This window comes from Pleurodeles waltl, chromosome 9, assembly GCF_031143425.1.
Source record: "Pleurodeles waltl isolate 20211129_DDA chromosome 9, aPleWal1.hap1.20221129, whole genome shotgun sequence".
Classification (NCBI taxonomy): Eukaryota; Metazoa; Chordata; class Amphibia; order Caudata; family Salamandridae; genus Pleurodeles; species Pleurodeles waltl.
In genome coordinates, this window is record NC_090448.1 from 25,198,759 (window position 1) to 25,222,580 (window position 23,822).

At 45.3% G+C, this 23,822-nt stretch overlaps 1 protein-coding gene across 2 annotated transcripts in view; it reads right to left on the bottom strand.

Moving 5' to 3' along the window:
* The window catches only part of KLHDC8B (kelch domain containing 8B), a 795,009-nt gene that overhangs the window by 350,473 nt on the left and 420,714 nt on the right, over positions 1–23,822 (bottom strand). The window contains exon 3 of one of the 2 annotated variants that reach the window (XM_069206170.1): positions 5,529–5,693. The exons of the other annotated variant lie outside the window; for it this stretch is intronic. Coding sequence (XP_069062271.1) covers positions 5,529–5,693 — 165 coding nt within the window. The remainder of the gene's footprint in view (positions 1–5,528; positions 5,694–23,822) is intronic. 2 annotated transcript variants of the gene reach the window in all.

The window sequence follows — 23,822 nt, forward strand, 5'->3', positions numbered from 1 at the left end:
GAGACGTTTCACTCATGGATGGAGTGGGAGATTATGGAAGCGGCTTCAGGGCAGTTTCGGTCTTATAAGTCTCTTACCACTGCCTGCACATTATAGGGCAAGATCTGTAAATCCCTTTGATTTACCACCTAAAAACAATGGAAATTATAAAACAGGAAGAGCCCACGGACAGACCTCTTGGTCATAATGTCAAATTATTACAGGGCTGTCTCAAGTTTTTATCTTCTCAAGGTTTATGAAACAAATACTGTAACACAGGCTAATAATTTCAGTGGCAGGAGACTGTTTCTTCTCGTCTTGTAAGTTATACAAATAATTGTTGCTATTGCTTGGCCTAGATCAGGGTTCTGCAAAGTTGGTCCTGGAGAGCCGGGTCAATGGCAGGTTTTTTGCATATCCACATTTAGAAAAAAGATGTTTCAGAAATCAACATTTTTCTAAATGTGGATATGCTAAAAATCTGGCATGGACCCGGCTCTCCAGGACCGACTTTGCAGAACCCTGGCCTAGATATAGAACTCCATACTCCTCTGAGGGATTTATAACAAAGCAGTTGTGCTTTCCCAGGGATACAATACACACTGGTCTCTGCTTTATCAGTACACAGACGTTCTTAACACATCCCCATGGTTGAACCAGGATTTTGAAGCCCGGGCCCCTCTGCTCCAGCAGTGACCGCACCATTTCTAATAATGTCTGTGCATTTGGGTTATAATTAAAGGAAACCGTACCAGGGAGGGGCAGTAATGTAAACTTCTCAATGCCCCCTGGTAGTGTGTGTGCCTGAGTATTTATTCAGCACAAATCCTGCTGGTGGGGAACTGGTGCATTGCACATTAATAAGGTTGGGGGGATGGAATTAGAACACAATTTAAGACCATGTGCATCAAATGTGGCTTTATATGTGTTACTTTTTGCAATTACACTTTGCATGTATTAATTGCACTGGGAGATTAAATGATCTGCCCAGAATTGTACAATTTACAGTAAGTGCTGAAGTGAGAACTGGAAAAGAGTTCCCCAGTTCCTGAAGTTGTCAATGTAGCTACTAGTCCAAATCCCCGGGATTGTTGTACCAATGTCAGGTTGTACAAGTCGCACACAACCATGAGATTGCCTTACAGAAACCCTACGTCCTGTGTGACACGTTCTAGCCAGTATTACGTGTCCTGCCTGTATGGGGAGGTTGTGAGTCTCTCCTGTGTTCCTCCCTGACATTACATGTTTCTAAGAGCCCTACTCAACTATATGCCACTGGTACAAAGATTAGGGCGGCGTCAAACATCTGACCCAACATTGGTGCGACAAGAGGACATCTAGTTGGTGTGTGAAGTGGTTTGGTACTGAAGAAGAGCTCTATTAGTAAATGGCTTATTGAACATCTGCAATTTGCTCCTTGGCATGGCTCAAAGATTTCTCCAAATTTCTCAGACTCCTTTCCTCCACCCTCTGCCACCTCAAAGTGACTCAATTATGCTTAAAGTGTAAGACTCTCACCACCTGGTACCTTTATCAACCAGGAAAGCCACCTGTCCTGAAAAGAAGAGGTGAAACCATCCGCCTCATTCCATAACCCAGGGGAGAATTCCATAATCTCCCTCTCGCCCTACAAAAACAATCGTAATTGACTTGTGATTACATGTACACTCATTGGTTGAGATCTTCTTGCATAAGGTACCTAGGGCCTCATTTAAAGTTTGGCGGACAGGGTTCTCCATCGTAAGCAAGATAAAGTTCACTATCTGCAAAGCTCTTGGTCCGTCAGCCTTCTTTAGAGATGGGTGGACCATAGGACTTTTGCAAATGGAGTCCCTGTTGGCTCGATTGATGTTAAGCTTCCCCTGAGAGCCTGACCGAGCAGGAGCCATCGGAGGAAGGGTGTAGTTTTTATCTGTCTACCTCTACCAGGTAAACCAGGCGATGATGGCCAGAAAAAACTTTACAGAAGGAGTAACATTGAGATAGAGGACATAATGTCCTACATGCAGTGTGACAGACACTACTCTGTTCCTCAAAAATAAATCAGTCCTTTAATATTTAATTTGTGCTACCTATGATTCATTTATAACAAAACTGATAAACTGTTGTGACCTAATATAGCCTTATAGCCTGTTGCCGAGGGCTATACCAGTTGTTAAAGACCCTGAACCCGAGTTACAGGCAAGAGCCGCAGGCGAATGGCCTATCATGAGGGAAAGGGCCTTTAACAACCCGTATAGCTCTCAGCATAAGTGCTAAAAGACTTTTAGAACATTCCACTCACTAAAGGTAGAATGTTCTAATTTAAAAAGGAAGAAACATGAAGACAGACTTTGTAGTGTTGGAGCTCTGGGCTTTTACTAGCCATTAGAAGCTCTAATTCACTCCATTGTCTTCAATGGAGCTCTCAACATTCCAGTGTTCTAATCCATTGTCTTCAATGGAGCTCTCAACATTCCAGTGTTCTAATCCATGGTCTTCAATGGAGCCCTCAACATTCCAATGTTCTAATATGTAGCAAAGCATCTTATCAAACCGAATGTGTTTATTAACAGTGTGTCAACTTTCCCTCACAACTATTATAATAAAGGAACTAAACCGGCCACCTCGCAACACTCAACACCTTAAAAAACAGTCCCTCTGTACTGAATTCACCGTTTTAATGTGAAACGGAAATGACACACTTTCATACAAGATACTCCCCCTAGGAAGAAAGCCTTAGACGTTTTTTCATGACTTTGGTTTGATGTATTATGCATTTACTTCATGCATGAATTAATCTCACACAGGCTGATGGATGGCAGAAGCAGTGATCCCCTCAGCCGCTTATCCCAGGAGTGTTTTTAAGAATGCTTTGGGGAAATCCAATTGGTGCCACCTCTGAAACTTCCCCCACCCCTCAAGATTCTCACAATTCACAGCTTACCCAGTGGGTGGGGTGGTGGGGTGCTTACTTACAATCCCAGAGGCGCAGATTTAATTTAGCTTCAGAGCTGTTTGCTTCCAAGAAATTCTGTAAATCCACAGGGATGAGAGAAGGAGGAGGGACCAGTGCACGGTATATAGTTTTATTGAGATTTAAATTATCATGTTTCCAGGGAAAGCAATATACCATCAAGAAGGGGTGTCCAGTGCAAGTCCAGGAGGGCTGGATCCACGCATGATTTTCAGAATACCAACATTAAACACATTGTTATCCAGTGAATGTAAAAATAACTCTTTAACATAGCAAGTGGTTATTTTGAAAACCTGGCATGGATCCGGCCCTCCAGGGCCTATCTTGGGAACCACGGGATATACACTCAAGCTCAACAAGTGCATTTGACGAACAGCACAACTATGGCCTTTTTAAAAAGCCACCACAATCTGGGCACTACTAGATGGGCGCTCAGCCTGGCATAATCCCTGAAAGGGTTGTGGCATCTGTACCGAACAGAAAAAGAGCTGAGGTAGGTGTGGTTGGTATCACCATTTTTCTTCTGGATCTCTCTGCAACATTTGATATTGTCAAGCATCCTCTTCTTCACACTCAGTTTAGGTTGAGATAGAATGAAGCCCAGACCACAACTTTAGAATTGTCACACATTGTTTACCAAAGATACATCATATCCTCACTTCCAGATCTGGTGGAAGTCCCTTTCCATATCTTGCCCCCTTTCACTGGAACAAGCTTCCTTTGCAGATCCACATGTGCCAAGATCCATCAAAATTTTAAAAAGTCTTAAAAACGTGGATGTTCTAACTGCTGTACCTGCACGTGCCGTTTTGGTTGCCAAGCGCTGAGATACACCGTCAGGTGTTGGTCATTTGGCGCTATAACTTCTGCCTTCAACATAAGATAACATAACATCCTTCTTGTGGAACAGAGCACAGTCCGCTTGAGTCAGTCTCTGAGTACTTTTAGTGGGGAGGGTCTCCCGGATGTATACTTTCTCTATTACTTAGCCAAACCCCTGTGCCTGGGCCCTGACTACTGACTGTGAGTTCATAGCTACTGACGCTGGGCACACTCCTGCTGATTCCCTTGGTCAGGGGCGTGGCTTCAGGGGGTATTTGGGGTGTTACAACCCCTAATAATTGTATTTTTGATGAACAGTTAGGTACAGGTGCTTTCAGTCGGGTATGGTGAGGTGCCTGTCGGATTTTGCTTGGGATTTTTGCATGCACCCACTGACAAAAGCACACACACACTCTCATCTCTGCTCTGCAACCCAAAAAATTTTGATTATTTTACAAAATATTGTTTCTGTCGTTTAGTCCTCCTATCAGTCTGCATTCCTCTCCCTTTCCACTGCCCCTTAACCCCCCCTCAAGCACCCTATTTCTCCTATAATGTATTTTAACATTATATGCCAGAGTGATTATTGCGACATCTGAAGCTCACATCCCGCCCACCCACCCCCCTGATTTTACTGGACAAGCTACGTCCCTGCCCTTGGTAGCAGTTTATGGGCACTGCCCAATGCGGATGCGATGATTGACAGGTAGCCCTTGCTGGTCAGGGCTTTGACTGCTGTACAGTGTCAAAGCCAGAGATACAGTCAGCAAATGACGCAGGGGGTGGGTGGTTTCTGGACGCAGAAGTAGCCTTTACCCCATTGTGTAGAATTCTTTAAACTGATTGGAGTTTGACACTCTGATCCACAGTCCACTCAACCTTTCGAAATTACACTTCTTTTCATGAAGGGATTTTCCATAGCTCAGGCAAAATAAAATGCACGCACTGTGTGAAAATTGATATCACCAATAGGATTAAGTCTTTACCACAGAATTTGCTTTGATTAAATGATTATGTTGAAATAGGAGTAAAAAATGTTAGTTTTGTTGCAGTTTCATATCTGATCTTGATTAATATGTTTTTTGAATGAATAACGAGACGGCCGTCAACATGATTTCCTCGTGATGGAGGCTGTCCTGTTGGCTAGCCTAAAGTCCAACTGAATCTTTGTATCTAGAGCTGTAAACATTTTCTGGTGACCCTTAGAAAATTCCTTGCATGTCAATTTACATGCTAAATGAGAGCCTTTATCACCCAGTTCAAGCTTGTTCACCCACAGGTTTAGAGGGGCCAGCCACAGGACAGGCCCACTTGCTGTGCTGTAGTTCTTCCTGTAGTGAGACATAGAGCCTGATTTAGAGTTTGGCGGACGAGTTACTCCGCCTGGATATCCTGACCGACGTATTTCAATTTCCATAGGATATAATGGGATCATAATACGGCGGACGGGATAAGTGTCAGGTTTGTGACAGAGTCACCCCTTTCACCAAAACTCCAAATCAGGCCCATACGGTGGTGGACCCCCTTAGCTCTGCCCAGACTCTGCACGTAAAGGGAAACGTTTCAGGGCCTGATTTAGATCCTAGCGGAGGCATTACTCCATCACAAACGTGACGGATATCCCGTCTGCCGCATTACAATCTCCTTAGGAAATTGTGATATCGTAATACAGCGGGCGGGATATTCGTTACATTTGTGACACATTAATCCCCTCCTCCAGGATCTGAATCAGGCCCATTGTCTGACATCTTTTCAACCTGCAACCACTCACCCAAGACGTAGATCTTGTTCCCTCGCAGGTAGGTGGAGGCCCCGTAGCGCGGTGTTGGCATCGAGGGCAAAGGCTGCCAGTGGTCCTTGGCCGGCTCATAGACTCTAACGAGGGCCTGTGGAGACGTGTCGGCGCCCATCCCGCCAAGAGCAAAGACCTTCCCTTCTGAAAGAGAGGAGAGCAAAGAGACAGGACGTTGAGAAGGGTTCCTTAGCAGCACAACCTGCTACAGAACTTCAGCAGTAGTGTAACTTTATAGTAGAGTACAGTGCTTAGTTTGTAAAATAAATAAAAAAGTAAGTACTAGGGCTGAAGGTATTTCTCAAGAAGCCATTGAAGTGTGCACTCCCCACTGTCACTACCACATGCCACTGCCAACACAACTACTACTCAACATAGCCCTATGTGTGCAAACAGTTGGCATGACACGCTGGTATTATTGATCTTTCATGTATATTTATTGTTAACACACTGTTGCTATGATTACTTCAAACATGGACAAACAGCACCACCATGTGGTAACTTGTAATAGGAGCCGGTGTTGACCTGGCCAGCACCGGCAATCACCAGCTCAAATTAAGGACTGTTAGTGTAACATTATAGAGCAGAAGATGGAACACAAGCTAAAAGAACATGGGAAGAAGATGGGCTGGGTGGGTGACCGGAGTAAGGGAGAAGCTAGCAAGGAACTCCTGTGGCAGGCAGAGGAGCATCTTATAGCAAGAAAGAGGAAGTGACCAGAGGGTTAGTGAAAGCAGCAGCATCGCCTACACATTCTCATAGTCTTGTCAATGTGGTTTCTCAGTGATGCCAATTACATATCCAGTCTTACTGCTATATCACCGCCCTTTAATCATGTGAAATCCATGCAGAAGATACGCAGGCGAGGACTTTACATCAATATGGGGTTTCCTACAAAGGCACAGGTGAATGTTGAATTTATGAAAGGAGAAAAGCAACCACCATCTGCCAATCACACTTGATAACTTATTTTTGTAGAAGGATTAGTGCAGTACACAACCAGAAGCATGATGAAGAGCAGTTTCTCGCTCTCTCTGGCTGTTCCACATGGCGAGAAGATGCTGTCCTTCGCATCCAGCAAAAGTTTCCCCTCCTCTCTCAGCAGGTGGGCAGGATTCTAGGTTCTAAGCAGACCCTCAGCTTCTCCAGCAGAAACTTCAGTACTCACACCTCTGGGAACCTATCAGTCATGCAATCCTTCGAGCACTCTATGGATCACTTACTCCATTGGTCATGAAAAACGTGGAACTGGAACCATATGGAGTTGTTTGGTTCCCAATTTTATACGCATTTTCCAGACAGTGGATGTGGACCCACTCTCCAAGGTTTCATAACAGGTTTGGGTTTTTCTCTTCCAAATGTCAATTTGTGGCTACGTTCTTTGCGGACGTGATGGCTCTGATGTTAGGTAGCAACGATGCTGGCAGCAAGCAGGAGTATCAGACACAAGGATATACTTGTGTACCTGCTGTCCTAAGTTTTCATGAAGCAGGAATCTGAGACACACAGAAGGACAGGCCCTGCCTGGAAACCTCCTAATCGTCCTCCCATTGAACAACAGAAATTGCAGCCCCACCCCTCATCCCGCCCATCTACCAAATGGCATCACATCTAGAAAGAATCAGCCGGCCTTTACTAACAAAGTCCTTATTGATTTCCAAGAATTTCATTGAATGTAATGAGTCTCCACCCTCCAGCCACAAGAATGCAGACCACGGGTTTCCTCTTCCTGGGAAGCTGTATACACTCTCAATCGTGTGCCATACTAACCCAGGGGCCATTCAAGACGAATCCAACTGGCTCCAGTACCCGGACTCTCAGTACACACAAAGGGCCTGATTACAACCTTGGTGGATGGAATACTGCATCGCAAACATGACGGATATCCCATCCGCCCTATTACAAGTTCCAGTGTATCTTCTGCCCCTCTAATCCCCTCAGCCAAGGTCGTAATCAGGCCCAAAGTCCTGCTTTCAAATATGTATCAAAAGCTCACTGCATATTCATACATCCAACATGCACATAGAACGTCAGCTCAAGGATCTGAGGTTCACATACCAACCCACCTTTAAATGAGTGCGGAATAAGTTATGGTTACGCTTATAATTCGCAAAAACTCAGTACGCTGCCACCACCGTGAATGATCTGTGATGTTATACTTGCTATGATAGCGCACTTTGTGCACGCCTCAAGGCTACAGAACAGGTTCCTGACCTCGCATTACCAGGTTTAAGTCAGGGACAAATGAAAAGTCAGGATACCAGTTTCACAGGCAGACGTGCCCTTAGGGCAGGGGTAGATGCTCATTCACCATGCAGTGGATAGTCCTGTCCCAAAAAATATATATATTATAGATGCAGTGATAGAGCCCCATGTCAACTTTTGCAGCAGTTTGTGTTTTGGAGGAAGGGGTCCATCACAGCTGTATGAAAACCCACAGAGGGCACAAGACTGATCTCTGGATTGACGTGCTGCGACCACGTCTGAAGAAAGAAACATCCCTTGTCTTGCTGAGTATAAAGGATCACCCGATCTGAAAGTGCAGCATCTCACCCACTAGGCACAGGAGATCAGGCACTAGAACATGCCACCATATTCCCAGGGGCGTAGCCTGGTTAGTAAGATTGGGTGGGGGGGTGTAAGCTTCAAAAATAACTCTAGCATATCTTGTTAAAATACATTATGAGAAGCAGGACGTGAGGTGGACTTGAGAAGCAGTGAAAGGAACCAGGAGTGTGGATTGTTAGGGGTACTTAAAACACAATCGTTTTCAAACTACAAAGTTTTAAGGCAGAGACGAGAGTGTGTGTGAATGTGTTTGTCTCAGTGTGGCCATGTAAAAATCCAGGGTAAAATTTGACAGATACCTCCTCATACCAGACTGTAAGAACCTGTACCCAACTATTTACTACAGAATACATTTTTAGCGGTGAAACACCCCAAAAGCCCCCCTGAAGCTACGCCCCTGCATATTTCATGGTTGTCCCAGTCTCAGCCCCCCTTCACAAGCATTGGTGTAGAAAGGGTACCATGACATAATTAGTATGCAGGAGGCCCCTCAGAGCCATGGGCTCTGGTGCCACTGCACCTGCTGCACTAATGTTAACTAGGCACCTGTTCACGACCGCGTGACTCACAAGAGACGGAAAGAAGTAGGAGAAACCTAGACCAAACGACTTCAGTGTAGGCAGTAAGTGGGTGATAAACTCTGGGTCACTAGTGTTGGGGAACCCACCCTGCTGGGTGAGACTGGGGATGAAGAACCTCAGAACTCCAGGGGAGGCCCCCCTCACATTTAACCCTCAGCTAGGTAACCCCTCAGTTTCTCGGCCTGGGCCTTGAGGCATGACTCAGGAGAGGAGGAGTGATGGGCCCTCAGTTCAAGGCATGGATGCTGTGTCCTCTCACTGCTGACTACCTGCTGGTGTAGGACACTTCTGTGTCGCCTTCGCAGCTGGTTTAAGGTGTCCCCTCTCCAGTGCTTAATTTGTCAATAAAATGGTGCCGGTGCCCAAAGCCCTCCTCTTAAACACGCTGCTGCAATTAACTGTGCGAACATGGAATACTGAGGCGGCGTAATCCTGACGCCATCTCGGGCCTCTACAATCAATTTAAAGCCCCTACCTGACCCTTCAGCTCACTCTTGCAGCTTTCTGCTTTCTCCCTTTGTGACGCTTTTTCGTTTTTCCCTTCCTCCGTCTTTCCCATATGTGTCTTTTGATCGCAGCAAATGCTTGAGGCAGAAGAAAAAGCCCCGGCCCTCAAAAATAAGTGCCGGCGCTCAGCACCGGAAACAACAAGCACAAATTAAGCACTGCCCCTCTCCCTCCACTGTTGGTGGGGTACGGTAAGACACCCAAAGGTATCTCCTCATTGTAAGTGTGTTCTATACGTTCACCAGATAACTGAGCCCCTTATATATATGTTGACCTGGCTGTCCAAGGTTTCTATGGCAGAGTGCGTAGTTGGAAAGGCTGCATCAGAGACACTATTGGTTGTAAATAAACGTGCAGGGTGCGGATCACGTGGCATCACTGGCCCTATGGGGGGTATATTAATATGGGGGTCCTGAACCCCAGTAGTCAGGTGGACTCCATAAGTAATCTACCATGACCATGTTTGGGATTGTTTACAAGCACTTCAGCACATTGCATCAGGGTGTGAGTCTACGGGTCAGCGGTAACCCTGAGTACCTCCTGCGTGGATGCGCTCAGCAGATAGTGGAAATAACACCTGTGAGTTACTAACCCCCGCCATTCCCACCCCTATAATGATGAGGCTGTCTCTTCCACTCCTCAGGATGCTGGGACGTGTCCCTACTGGACAAAGCACAGCTCATGTGCGGGTAATTATGCGGTGCACTCCTGGCTGACACACACTGGGAGCTGCACAATGAAGCATGAAGGTGTGAGCTGGGGAGGGAGCCAGTTGAAAACCATGCACAAAGATGACTGAGGAAGGAAAGGGAAGAGAGTTTTCAGTCTTAGACGCTCAGTCACTCGTGAGGGGAAGTCATGCTGCTGGCAGGTGTTGGGAACTGACAACTCTGACCTGGCGGAGCTCCAAAGACAGACATCTGCGACGGCTGACACCGTCACAACAGGAACCTGCTCCGCGGGAACCTGTTCACATTACCTGGAACGGGTCCTAATGACCGCCCTGACAGGTAGGATTTCTAATGAGCTCTTCTAGCCGGAGTGGTAAATCACCGTCGCAGTCCTCCGCCTCATTAATGCTAATGCTGCTCAGATGCCACAGCGAGGGCCTGCTGTTGAAAGTGTGCGCGCGGCGTGGTGGAGACGCTTCGTATCCAGTGCGCTTCGTCTTCCCGCCAGGCCAAGCAAGATGGCCGCCACAACCGCTGCCAGGAGGAAGTGAGCTGTCTGGCAGGCCTGGTTATCAGCAGCGCCCCCGCTCAGACACGCTGTCCGCGCTCCCTCTTGACAAGGCTGAAGGGTCAAACAGGGGCTTTTCAATTTTTTTATGAGTCATCTGACTGAGGCGGTCAAACGCTGCTTCCTGCAAACAGCTCTGAGCCTGCTGCGGGCAAGCCAAGGCTCTAGGAGTGCATTTCTAATGGCAACAGGGCTGTTAGCTGTTCTTCTGTCAGAGCTATGGTGGACTGGCCCATCCCTTGTGAATACTGGATGGGATCCAACTGCTGCTGAAATAAGAAGCGTGTCCCACTGCTTGAGCTGTGAGATAAAAAATAAAAACAAAAAGTGCAGAGTTTCCAATTTCCCCCTCTGGAGCCTGACATTGTCACTGCCAAACGCCAAGGCCTCCTAGACTTAATTCCACCCCATGCATGTCTCTTCCAACGCCCGACACTTCCGCACTATTTATCTTGCATTTCAAGTCCCTTTCTATGCCAGTGTTTTCCTATCCTTGTCTTCATGCATCCTCTGCCACGCCCTCTCTTCCAAGTCTGATGATGGGAATCAAGTCCATGGCCCGCCCCCTGCAACTAGGGGCAGAAATGAATCACTGATGCCCCCTTTAAAGTAGCTTTCTCCAATTCATACCTCTTAAATATTTCTTAGAGTTGTTTTTGATAGCACAAATGTGCTTTATTTCAGACAACTAAACTAAATTGTTGGTAATCAATAAATCAGTATTGTTGGGCAAGCTTGAGTAACATTATTTGTTTATTTAATTTATTTAGGAGTTTTACATAGCAGCACATGTTGCCTTGGCCACTTCAGAGCGCTAGAAGAAATTACAAACAGAATCCATGGAACGGGAAGGAGCCGTAGGTTCGGGTCCAACCAGTGATGAAACCAGTTCCTAGTGATTTATTACAAGGGGTCCTGGTTATTATAGATTTTTTTTTACATTTCCGTCTGTATTTATCCATACATATTTTAAGCCTAACTTATTGTTATTATCCGTATTTATTTGTGTTTTGTTTAAAAAGAAGGGAGTCGCGAAATGGTGTATTTCCATTAAACAGATGAACAACACACATTCATACATTGATGCCTGTCGTATTTGAGCAAAGGTAGCAGACAAACAATACACTACACTACACCCACAGGAAAATATGATCATTATACATTATATATATTAGCAAATGCCTGTATTTAAGGAAATTCTATCCTGTTTTTCAATTCCCCATCCTGTCTGCCTGTTCAGCGGATGGCGTGTGATTCATGAGGAAGCAGCGGAGTCTTTCACAAGAAGCACAATTTGCAGTCTTTTTCTGCTTTTAAAAATAAATACAGACAGGAAACACATTGATTTCTGTCTGTATTTATCTGTAAAAATCAGTAAAAACAGAAAACTAGGATCCCTATTCATTATTTTGTCAATGTAGATTTCTACTGGAGGATGCCCCAAATGACCGAGTGTAGTTTGATTCTACAGTTTGTACAGTTCATGGAATTATATATTTTGCATCTCTTTTTGCAGGTCAATAATAATTTGGCTATTCTATATTGTATTTAAAGTGCTTTTTATTACTTATCGATTGGGAATATTTGTTGCAGAGATAATGTGTGCATCCATAAAGTAAAACAAATCCATAAGATACTTTGGCCCTGATTTAAGAAACGTGGTGCTGCGCCACTTATCTTGCACCCCCCCTAACACCACCATGTGTGCGCCATATCTAAGATACGGCGCACCATGATGGTAGTTAGGGAGCTAGCGTCAAACTTTTTGACGCTAGTTCAGAGCTTTGCAGGATTAGCGTGAACATTTTTTATGCTAATCCTGCAAAGCCCATTGAGGCCCATTGTATACAATCGTGTGCCTCGCTTAAATACCTGCTTTGAGCAGGTGTTAAAAGTGCCGAAAAAAATGACGCAACGGAAACTCTTAGATTGTTTTGCACCATTTTTTTACCCCCCCCCCAACAGGGGAACGCCCCCTTTGCATACATTATGCCTGGCACAGGCATAATGTAACGCAAAGGGTTTCACAGTGGTGCAATGCATGCATGCGCCACTTTGTAAATTTGGCGCAGCCATTTTGGCCTTGTTGGGCAACATTAGTGTAAAAAAAAATATTACGCTAATTTGGCGCAAGGAGGTGCTTCGGGCTCTTAAACCTGCCCCTTTGCGTCCTACTACTTCGAGGTAGTCCCTTCTCTATTTTTACAGTCCCTGCATCACACACACTGTCGTGTCAGCCATCTTGAGGCCGGCTGGCACCGCATGGCAGTGGCAACATTGATCACTTAGGGTAAATGGCTTTGAATATGGAGAGCCACAGTATTTTGTGATGAAAAATGTTTGTAACTTTTCTGAAATCTAGAAGTGTGAGAGCTTTACCGATGGGCACTGTCACGCTGTTCCACAGTTTTAAGCGTTACACATTGGATCACACGCATCCTCTTCCAATATATGTAGAGGCTGGAGGGGTCAGGCATAGGCAGGTGGGTACCCGAGTGGACATCTTGACGTGTAATGAGAACTCCTCTGTTGAAGTGGCCAGTGCACTGCACACAGGACATTAAAAAATGAGGAAGCGGAGCCTGGACTTGACTCTGGTCGTTCATGGCAACCAGTGAAGGCTACAATGGCTCTAGGACTCTAAATCAGTGGCGCAGTCAGTCTGAAGCTGTCTTTTGAATGTAGTTTTGCTTCTTATGGCCAATTCTTAAGTAGGTTTTGTGACAAAGAGAAAGATGGTATTTTTTGCACTTTTCAGCTTGCTCCACTTCCGACCATCCATACTTCCCAGGCACTTAGACCTTTGGTCATAGCATCAAATGAGCATTTGACGCCTTGGACTATGAGATATAATTAAGAGCAACCCACATTGAAGTTGACATTTTACAAAATAAGAGAGGATGCATACGGATTTTGAGGAATATCAAGAAGATGGTGGACCTTGAGTAACCATTAGATGATTCTCACACCATCAAGAAGGCCAACCGTGCTCAGTTGGGATTATGAGGCTTGGTTCATAACAGGTAGGTCACCTCTGACACCAATGGTTTTGTCCATTTGGCTGCCTAAATCCAACAAGAGCTCTTCCTGGACCTTTTTGACATTTCACATTCCCTCCACCCACATTAGACTAACACATTGGACATACTACACATCTTTTTTATGTAATAAGTTTAATTAGCACTCATTCACCGATATACACGACATGAAACTCACAAAATGCACAAACACCATTATCAAAAGTTTAATTGCCACAATGCTCCCTTTGTTGATGCTATTGCAAACAACCCTACTTCCAAGGACCTCCATGGTGACATCATCCCTGCAATGGTGGCCACCAGCACAACTCTGTAATCCCACACTTCATTAAAGGAAAGGAACCCTATCAAACTTATCATTGCCAAAAAACCTCCATATCTTTTGAAGTGCATCTCCAAACGTAGCCACCCAACTCAAATTCCACATGTGACCAACCTGCAGTCTTGCTTGATTTTTCCAGGCTGCTTCAACCTTGATAGGATCCGACCATACCAATTTGCCCCTTAAAAGCATTGCACATGAGCATCCAGTCATCCTTTTTAAAATCAACCTATTTGGCTGAGCTCTTGGTCATACACACTGAGAAAATAGTTTCCGCTTCCTTCCTTCAAGCAATTTCTGCTTACACTTCTAACTGATGCAGTTTCTTCACTGCCTTATTCAAACATTCCACCAGTCAACTTTTTTGTGGGTTCTAATAAGCAACCCTCCAGTGTGTGAGTCCTTTTCTGTCCAAAATGTCTTAAGTTTCTCTGAAGCAGTAGGAGGATTAGTGTCTGAACTGCAGTATATTTGTACTGCAAAACTATCCTTCTTAAAAGCAATTACTGTAGATGTAATAATGCTACCCACAAGATGCTCCTCTGAGCCAGGGGATAAATGATCTAACAAAACAATTGTGAGCTGCCGATCAGCTAGAAGCATTCTAAAGGTGCCGTAATATTAGCCTCCAAACTCCACCAGGGTCTGAGTGACACGCTGCTCATAACATCAGTGATTTCCACCATAGGAAGCTCAATTCTTCGAAATGTCCTACTTATTTTCCAATTTCAGCACCCACTGCTGCTTACCAAAACATTAGTTTGCCCTTCTCTTGGTTCCTGACTCACCAGAATGTCCCAGGTGAGCCAATTCCATCAACTTACATCTTAGTGACACAGCGGACACAAACACATCACTTTTCAAGATCAAATACATTTTTGCTACTTTTTGATTTCATACTTTAGCAAAAGATTACAATTCATGCATGTCTGTCCACATTATCTTTCTTCTTTAACAAATAATTTGATCAAATGCAGCAGCTCATCTTTCTGACAGTCAGGCTTCTACTCTGCCTCTTTCACAACTCCCTGCACCAAAGGTACACAATCTACCCACTGCATAGGCTCTACCACTCTTGCCACACTATTGGAATGGCCGGGAGTTGCCGTTTAATATCACACTTATAGAGGGCGTTGGGAGAGGACCACCCGAAACAACATCTCCCGATCCAACTAAGCGGGACGAGTTACACTTAAACCAGTAAGAATTGGGAACATATACATGAGGGAGTGTGCAGAACAAACTCTAATACAGGGTTCAAACTAACTCAATAAAACTTTATCCATCAAACCTCCCTTTCCCCTGCCACTCTGAGTATTATTTACCCCACACGCTCCGATAGGTGTCCAGGGTGCCGCAGTCCAACAGCTGACTTTATACACATGACTTGGAACTGTACAGCCCTTTCCTCATACTGGCAACAGGTCCTGGACACCCTCAATAGAGCCTCTGCATGGGCTATACCACAGGAGACTCGACAACTATTATTAGGCCTCATCCAATCTCTTTACCGTAGGAAACTCAGTAGGAGGTTTGCCATATTGGGCCAGGCGCTAGCCAAGTGCCGCATAGCCATAAGGTGGTTGAATCCCACCCCTCCTAGATATAATGAATGGCTTAGAGATATCACTGAATGAGCTACAGCAGAAGAAATTAATATGAAACATGTTCGCACTGATGATAAACTGGAAGACGATCTTCGAGCCTGGGCAGCTATGCTGGTGGACCTCAGAGAACTCCCCTCAGATGCGACTGCGGAACCAACAACTGGTCCTACACACACCCAAGGTGTTGAATAATGATGTAATACCTCTGATGTACACACTGTATTTGTTACTTAGTAAACAGAATACTTCACACAAGAGCCACAACGGGTGGGGGGAGGGTTCAATTTGTTGTAACGATCTTGTTGGTGAACTTTAAGAGTCATATGTTTCATGCTCAATACTACAGTCTCATTGTGAATTTGTGTATAAAACCTAGAAAGACAATTAAAAAAATCTTCCCACTCCATATAAAATTCCCCTTCTGCATCATCACCATTCACAATAGCTATTTCAGAATCAACATCACTATTTATTTGTATTGTTAGTAACCTTATGGATAAATGATTCCAGCAATCCATCTGGGCATTATTTTTCCATTGAATGTAACTTGAGAACAAAGTTATACACTTGCAACTTCTAAAAAGCCTTGAATTATGCAGCTGATTTCCTTCGTGTCCACATTTCATTACTTGCATCTTTGGAGATGATGGAAAGCCTCACCCGTGTGTCAACCATAACTTTCTGAGAAAAAAAGTGATATGTGGAATATGTGATGCCAGAAATCCAACCCAAACTTCCACCCAGAACCACTCCTGTGCTACACATTCACCACATTCTCACCGTGTGGACCACACGCCAAGCACAGATTCACAAATTCACTCTAGAATTTTACACAGGATGCTACATGCACGGCGTCTCAGAGGAAGGAGCGAAGCATGTTCTGCTTTGTGCGTGACCTGCTTGGAGTGGTCCCTCAGGAAGTGCCTCCTCCACATCTGAGTGGATCCTGAATCTCCACTAGCCGCATGACTCCTCTCTCTGGATCACCTTGGGAGTGGGTCAGAGGCCACTGACAGAAGGAAAAGCACAAGAAAGTAAGAAAGTTTGGTGTTTTAGATGTAGCTTCAGCAGGTTGCCATCCCAGACATTACAAAGGTGGTTTTAGACTCATGTCTAGGGTAAAGGTGGAATTAGTGTTGCCCTATAATTCTGAAGGCCCCCATCCAATGTTGCAATAGGTCATACCAACTTTTTTGTACACACTTGATGAGCAAGTGAAGCTTAGTTGGTGAACAAGTGTTTCTAAGGTCAACTGATGATAGGGCCAGCATGGGATCTTTGTCCATTGAAGAGTGAGGGGCACTATCCGGACGCCTGTGATCATCTCCATCAACATTTGGAGCATCGTTTGCCCAGGTTAAGGTCAGTGAAGGTATACTGAAGTCATCTGTGCATGTGAATTTGAGGATGGGGTTAACAGTGTGAATTAGTTCCTGAGTTTGTTGAAGTAATTCTGTTTTTCTGAGGCTAGGAATTATGTCTTGACTGTGCAGCAGGCCCGGGAGTAAGATGACAAATCTTTGTTGAGTTTTTAAATCTGTTTGATGTCACTTGGTCTGTAAGTATAAACACTCTAGTTTGTGCTGCGAGGAGGTGTGGTTGATGGTGGAGGAGATGGGGGTTCAGATGTGCAGAAAGGAGCACTAGCGTCCGCTGAGGGATGCGAGTGTGGGACATCGGTGGTAGAAGGTGATCCCCTGGTGTGATCACATTGTGGGTGGTAGGTTTGTAGTCAGAGAAATGGTACTCAGTTGTTGACCTTTTATACAGATTGTCAAAGATTGGATTAAAGATTGTACTTACCGCTCACCACCAGAGAGAGGCCAGAGTACGAGTCAAGCAGGTGGGGTGTGTGACCTTTGACCTCTTCACTACTCATGAATGTCCCCAAATACAGACACGTGCTTCGTGTTCTCAGCACCAGTAAAAGGTGACACATTTCAAATCCCAGGAGGGCAGGGACTGCCACCAACTTTGCTGGATCCATGTGCCAAACACAACAGATGTAGGTACTGGCAAAGCATGTCCAACCCACCGGTTTGTAGTGCGGCTGCTCCTAAGGAATATGCGATCCCTATTAGGGCGTTCACTTTTATCGTGGCAATGAAGGAAAGAGCACACAGACTGCATAATTAACAATCCGTGCACACTGGCACACACTAGCGTGTGACAGTGCTCACTGGGTACTGGAGACATGCAGCTGCTATGATTTATGTATCCAGACTCAGTAACGAGCAGGCATCTGTAGCCACCTCTCTTGGTAGGTTGTGTTTAGATTTACCTACCTATCTACCTACCTGCCTACCTACCTACTGACCTACCTACCTATCTACCCACTGACCTACCTACCTGCCTACTGACCTACCTACCTGCCTACCTACCCACTGACCTACCTACCTGCCTACCTACTGACCTACCTACCTGCCTACCTGCCGACTTACCTACCTGCCTCCCTACCTACTCACCTATCTACCCACCGACCTACCTACCTGCTAAACTTCCTGTCTACTTAACTACCTGCTGACCTACCTACCTGCCTACCTACCCACCTGCCAACCTACCTACCTACCTACCTACCTCTCTACCTGCCATTCTGCCTACCTATTTACCTACCTGTGTACTTAACAACCTGCTGACCTACCTACCTGCCTACCTACTAGCTGATCTACCTCCCTGCCTATCTACCTGCCTACCTACCAAACCGCTGACCTACCTACCAACCCACTGACCTACCTACCTGTGTACTTAACTACCTGCTGACCTGCCTACCTACCCACTGACCTGCTTACCTACCAACCCACCAACCTACCTACCTGCCTACCTATCTACCCACCGACCAACCTACCTGCCTGCCTACCTGTTTACTTAACTACTTGCTGACCTGCCTACCTACCCGCTGACCTGCTTACCTATCAACCCGCCGACCTACCTACCTGCCTACCTATCTACCCACCGACCAACCTACCTGCCTGCCTACCTGTGTACTTAACTACTTGCTGACCTGCCTACCTACCCGCTGACCTGCTTACCAACCTACCCGCTGACCTACCTACCTAATGTAATGCAATGTAGCGAACCGCTGCTCACTTGCATTAGTTCTCCTTTGAGAAACATCACCCAGAGAACTCAGGACCGAGTGAATGATGCTTTAATGCATTTCATCAGAATCCGCTACAGATATTTTAAATCACAAAAAGCTGATAAAGTGCCCTTTTTAAGTGAAATGGAGCTCTCCAGCAAAGAATGGTTTACCTGCACCGGGAGCAGTCTGCCCTTACCTGCTGCGAAGGTAAACCACCAGAATGTTGAGTCCAAAATATTGTGCTACAAAAATAGGCAAATTCAGACAAGAAAATGACTGTGAAGGTAAGTAGGTACCGTGCATCTAGTTAACTATACATAAGTGGTTGCAAACATGGTGTCCATTGCATTGCAAGTCACACGTTAGAAGAACGTCCTTTTAACAGTCTCTTTCCTTACACCTCAGTTCTTCGCAATGTGTGTTGCGTGATTTGTAATGGCGGTAACGAAGCACGGTGCTCTTTTGCCAACTACATGTTGGGGTTTGTGGATGCAAAGCCTTTTCTGCTTCTGGTCTTTTGTTTCATCTCTTTCCTGCGGTGCACGTAGAGGTGGGCGAGCCAACAAATTAACAGGGAGAGCCGAGCCAAACGCCGGGCTCGGCTCTAAGAGCCGGCGCACGAGCCGAACCTTAAACATTTTTTTCATTTGTCAATCATGCAACAACCATCATGGTAAAATATAATAGTCTTTTTAAAATTCAAAAGGTGTGTTTATTTAACACCCAGTAGTGTGTCACCTTAGCACATCAGAATATACATCATCACACTGAGAGATATTGATTAAAAGTGATAGTTTTTAAGCATGAACCTAGAAACACTGCTGCCCTCCTCACCTTGGCGATAATGGCATCATTGAGCTGCAGGGTGGGACCAACCTATATGGCGATCAGCCAGGGCCTGGTGGGCTGGTTTGACAGGTCAGTGTGTGGGCAGGTTTTTTGGAGGTTTGTGGACATGTCTTATGGTGTGGTGGGCCATTATACTGTTGATTTCCCTGGTATTAAAACAAACATTGTCTGCTGCACTGATACTCAAAGTATGGCCCCAGGCGGCATGCAGCCCTCCTGGCATTTTCAGGGGCACTGGGCTGCTGTTTACTCCACTCAGCACTAACAATAAAAAGATGTTAAATAAACAAACAAGCATTTGTCTCAAGGTTAATTGGTGTTAAAGAAAGTAAATAACTAGGGAGTCCTGCACCCCTTAACTTTAGAATCACCTCGAAGTCTAAACACGTCCTGTAACAAATGTGTGTAAAAATATTGATAGCCAAATTTCAAAACGTGTATTTAATATCTATGCAGAACCTTTTCACCTTTGTACAATTGATTAGATCAGTGCCTTGAGAAAGATTAGTTTCAAAGTGATCGTTTTCATACTTGAATTTAGAAACATTAGTTCTTGCCCTTACCCTGACAACAATGCCAGTAGTGAACTAAAGAAGCAAGCCAGTTGTTATGTGCACTCTTTGGGGGGCCTGGGTTCCTATTACACATGAACAACATTATGGTTTAGTAAATCGAACACCAGAGGTTTTCTGCAGCGCACATCCTGAAGTCATGTACTTTGAGGGCCTCTTATATGTGATAATAATAATGAAGCAAAAGGAGTGAAAGCGAAACAAAAGATGTGCCTAGAATCACACAATTTAGTAAAGTGGGGAAGCTGGGATTAATTCCAGTTTTTTTTGTTTCACATTGTTTAATGCAGCCTCTAGATGTATAAGCTTTGCTCCCCCTACACCCACATTACGCCAGTGCCCAGACCCCTCGCCCAAACGCCATTCCGTTGGCAATAATACAATCCTTGGGCATATCACAGACTAAATATTTTGGCCTTTGGGGAATGCCCATGGACTGGAGCAAGCTCAGGCCCATGCAGTGCTCCATGTTTTGCAAAACACTTACACAGTGTGTCTTTGCAAGTTCAAAACTGCATCACTTTGCAAATGTGGGCCAACTGTTTAGCTTTTTAATTCACTAATGGGCCCACTTTTCTTTTCGTGCCCAGGACTGTTCTTTTCATCAAAGGTAACCAGTTTGTTTTTCACTCCTGGTGCACGAGTTTAAAGTGCGACAGAAGGCAGAAGCCACACGAGAGCTCGGCTCGTGTTGGGCTCGACGGTCCAAGACCCCGAGCTGAGCTAGTTTCACCCATCTGGTTCGAGCTTTTAGTGGCTTGCCTACGTCTAGGTGCATGCTAAGGTGGGGGCTGTCCCCATCTCCCTTGCACGACACTGAAAACATATCTGGGGCAAATGGAAGGGGTGCACTGTTCTCTGTGGCTGCCCGTTGCGTTCATAGCGCTATGAGGCGCTTTTATCTTTGGGATTTATCGCCCCGCGGACTTTGCTAGATTGAATATTAAACATTGTAGCGGACAGCAGAAAGCATTTATACATTGCTTAAAAGCCACATCGAAAATAGAATGCGGGGTGCACGAGGGGCCGCAAACACCGCCCCCTCCACCCACACACACCCCTCCATCCCACCTCATCAGAAATGCTCTGGGCAGTTGCATTAAAGTTTCTAGCAGCCGGAATGTAGAGTTTGTCCCCACAAACAGCCAGCTTCAGGACTTCCACGGCAAAGCGCGGTTCTGCTTCAATTACTTGTTTATTTTCCTTAGTTTTTAGAACTTTTTAATTCAATATTGCCTGAAGGAAAGAAGCTGGCCTCAGTCCCACTGCAGCGTCGATGTCCTTTGTATATTAAAGATGCTGCCGGCCGCCTGTCTCAGGTCACACCGGCGCAGCTGGGAGGCGCCGGCAGCTCTCATACCCAGGTGAGCTACGAAGTGCCGGCGTGGAGCTCCAGGCGCTAGGAACTCGCTGACACAGCGAGGAGGCGGCCTCTAGTAGACGAAAGTGCTTTGTCAGCGGGTTTCAAGGAACGCGAAGACACGAGAAATAAACTTTCGGTACTTCCTAATAAGTTTCTCAAGAAGCCACACAAGGCCAGTTATTGATTTCCCAGAATGCCAAAGGTCCCGGAAGTGACACCTTACAGTCTTCGATATGTGACATCATGGATGCCTAGCCTACAAACAGCCTCTGTGCGCTGTAGAAGGGCTAGGCTCAGGGGCATAGAGTACCAAAGGTAGGTGACCCCTCAGAGCTGTGCTGACCTCTGTTCTTTCATGACCCTTGAGCTAGAGGTACAAGGCGATGTCAGCCAAAGATGCTTTAAGGCATAGATAGGCATAGGGGACTCTGGCCCAGGGCCCCAGCCTTTCAGGCCCCCCCTGACAGAGCCAGCTCTGTTCTAAAGGGAGTCTTACTCTGATGACCTTGAATAATTATTAGATTGCTGTCCCTTTAATTTATGATTAATGTGGGAGATGTGTGAGGGCCTTTTACAGACACTTTACAGAGAAATGTTATGTGTTCTTTCGTGCAACATTCATAAAAAAAATCTTTTAGATCAAAACAGGACCTCACATATGAGAAATGGGAGGGACTCTCAGAGATTATTTGCAGTAACATTAGTGAGCTGCTGCTGTGTTATAATACTGAAAACACACGTCACTATCTCTGCATATTAGATGCAAACACATTCAGAAGTTGGACCAGTGACCTGGCCAAAGAGGGCATTAAAGAGCTGAAATTGGATCATAAATACAACAATGTTTGGAACTGGGGCCCCCAAAATATGCTTGGCACAGGACCCCCAAAATCCTTAAGATGTCCCTGCACCTTAAACATGCTGCTGGGTTACAATATTATAAACACACATCACAATCTGTAAACACAACTAGAATTTGGAGAGTGAGCCTGTGCACTGTGAGTGCCCTGTCCAAAGAGGGCACGAAAGAGCTGAAACTGGATCATAAATTTCAAGCTGTTCGGAGAGGGGCCACCAAAATATGTTTGGCCCAGGGTCCCCCAAATCCTTAAGATGTCCCTGGTTCCAGCATACCACAGGGCTAGCTGTCCTCTGGGTACATTAGTTAAACTCGGTGCCTGAACTCTGAATTCTGCATGTCTCCCAACCAACGATGCTGGGAAGTTTCTAGACAATGTGGAGCCCAAGTGGGCGAACTTTTCAGTGCCCTTCACAGCGCTCCACCCGCCTCCTCCGCACCTGTAGTTGAGGCCACAATAAACCAGCCCTGATCATTATATTAACTTGAGCGGTATAGAGTAAACCTGGACAAACACCAGCGCCATGTTACATGTGCCAAGGGTGTCTGTGCCAGTGCTTGTTTTCAGTCACATATTGCGATTTGCAGCCCAACCCTTTTAAGGGCACCAGTAAAAATGCTAATTCCAGACCCATTATGAACCCAATATTTTTATACTGGTTGTCCCCCTCTTTTTTGCTTCTCAGAAAGCAGTTTCAGACCATATGACAATTTAAAAAACTACAATCACAACATTTTATTTTAACAGTAACTGAAATGGGACAAGCGGAAATTGACTGGATGAAATGAGTCTCCTAATGTTAATGTATTTTTAGATGAAGCTGCAGTAGATGAAATTGCCTGGATGGGTTTGATATTAGATGAAATTGCACTCTGTGGAATAACATTTATCTGCAGGACTTCTTTAATGAGTAGTGATTTAGAGTTAAGCCCACTTCATGATGGTGTTCACTCCTAGGATGAGCCTGAGATCTCATGGAAACAGCCACAGGCTCCATACCTTGGCTGAGAGGCAGGTGGATGGTAAAATGTTTTATGTGAGCCACCTGGAATCAGCACTTCTTCTTAAATAGGCTCTCTGGTGAATTGTGTAGTAGGTCTCAAGACCCAAGCAGATATCAAACTAAGAAATATTCCTGGAACTGCAGTTCTTACCAGTAGACTAACTTAACTATACGGTATTCCTAACGTGACAGGCCCAGTTTCTAGATTCTTCTAGAACAGGGGTCTTCAAATTGGGGAGGCGGGTCCACCTCAAATGATCCCGGTCTGGGGCCAGGTTCTGGCCAAGAGCAGCATTAAACCGCTCTGTCATGGGCCGTCACTAACATGTTTTGTCATTTATATCCAAGCTGGGGGTGTGTGTCAGAGGGGAGGGATTCCAAATACTCTTTTAAACCCCCACCCCGCCCCCACTTCTAATAATCACGCTGTGGATACTTTCACACGCTACTAAGTCCTGCCTGACCAGAATGGTATGTTTGGCATCATGTATTTGATTCCATGTTTAAAAACAGCAACATAACTTAACTGCAATGTTTAAATGTCTACACATATTAAACATTGCCAATTTAAGACAATAATTGTGAAAAATTCAGAGGGGGATCCAGTGTTTTTTCCACTGGGGGGGACATAGCATAAAAAAGTTTGAATACCACTGTTCTAGAAAGACAGATCTTTTTAGGA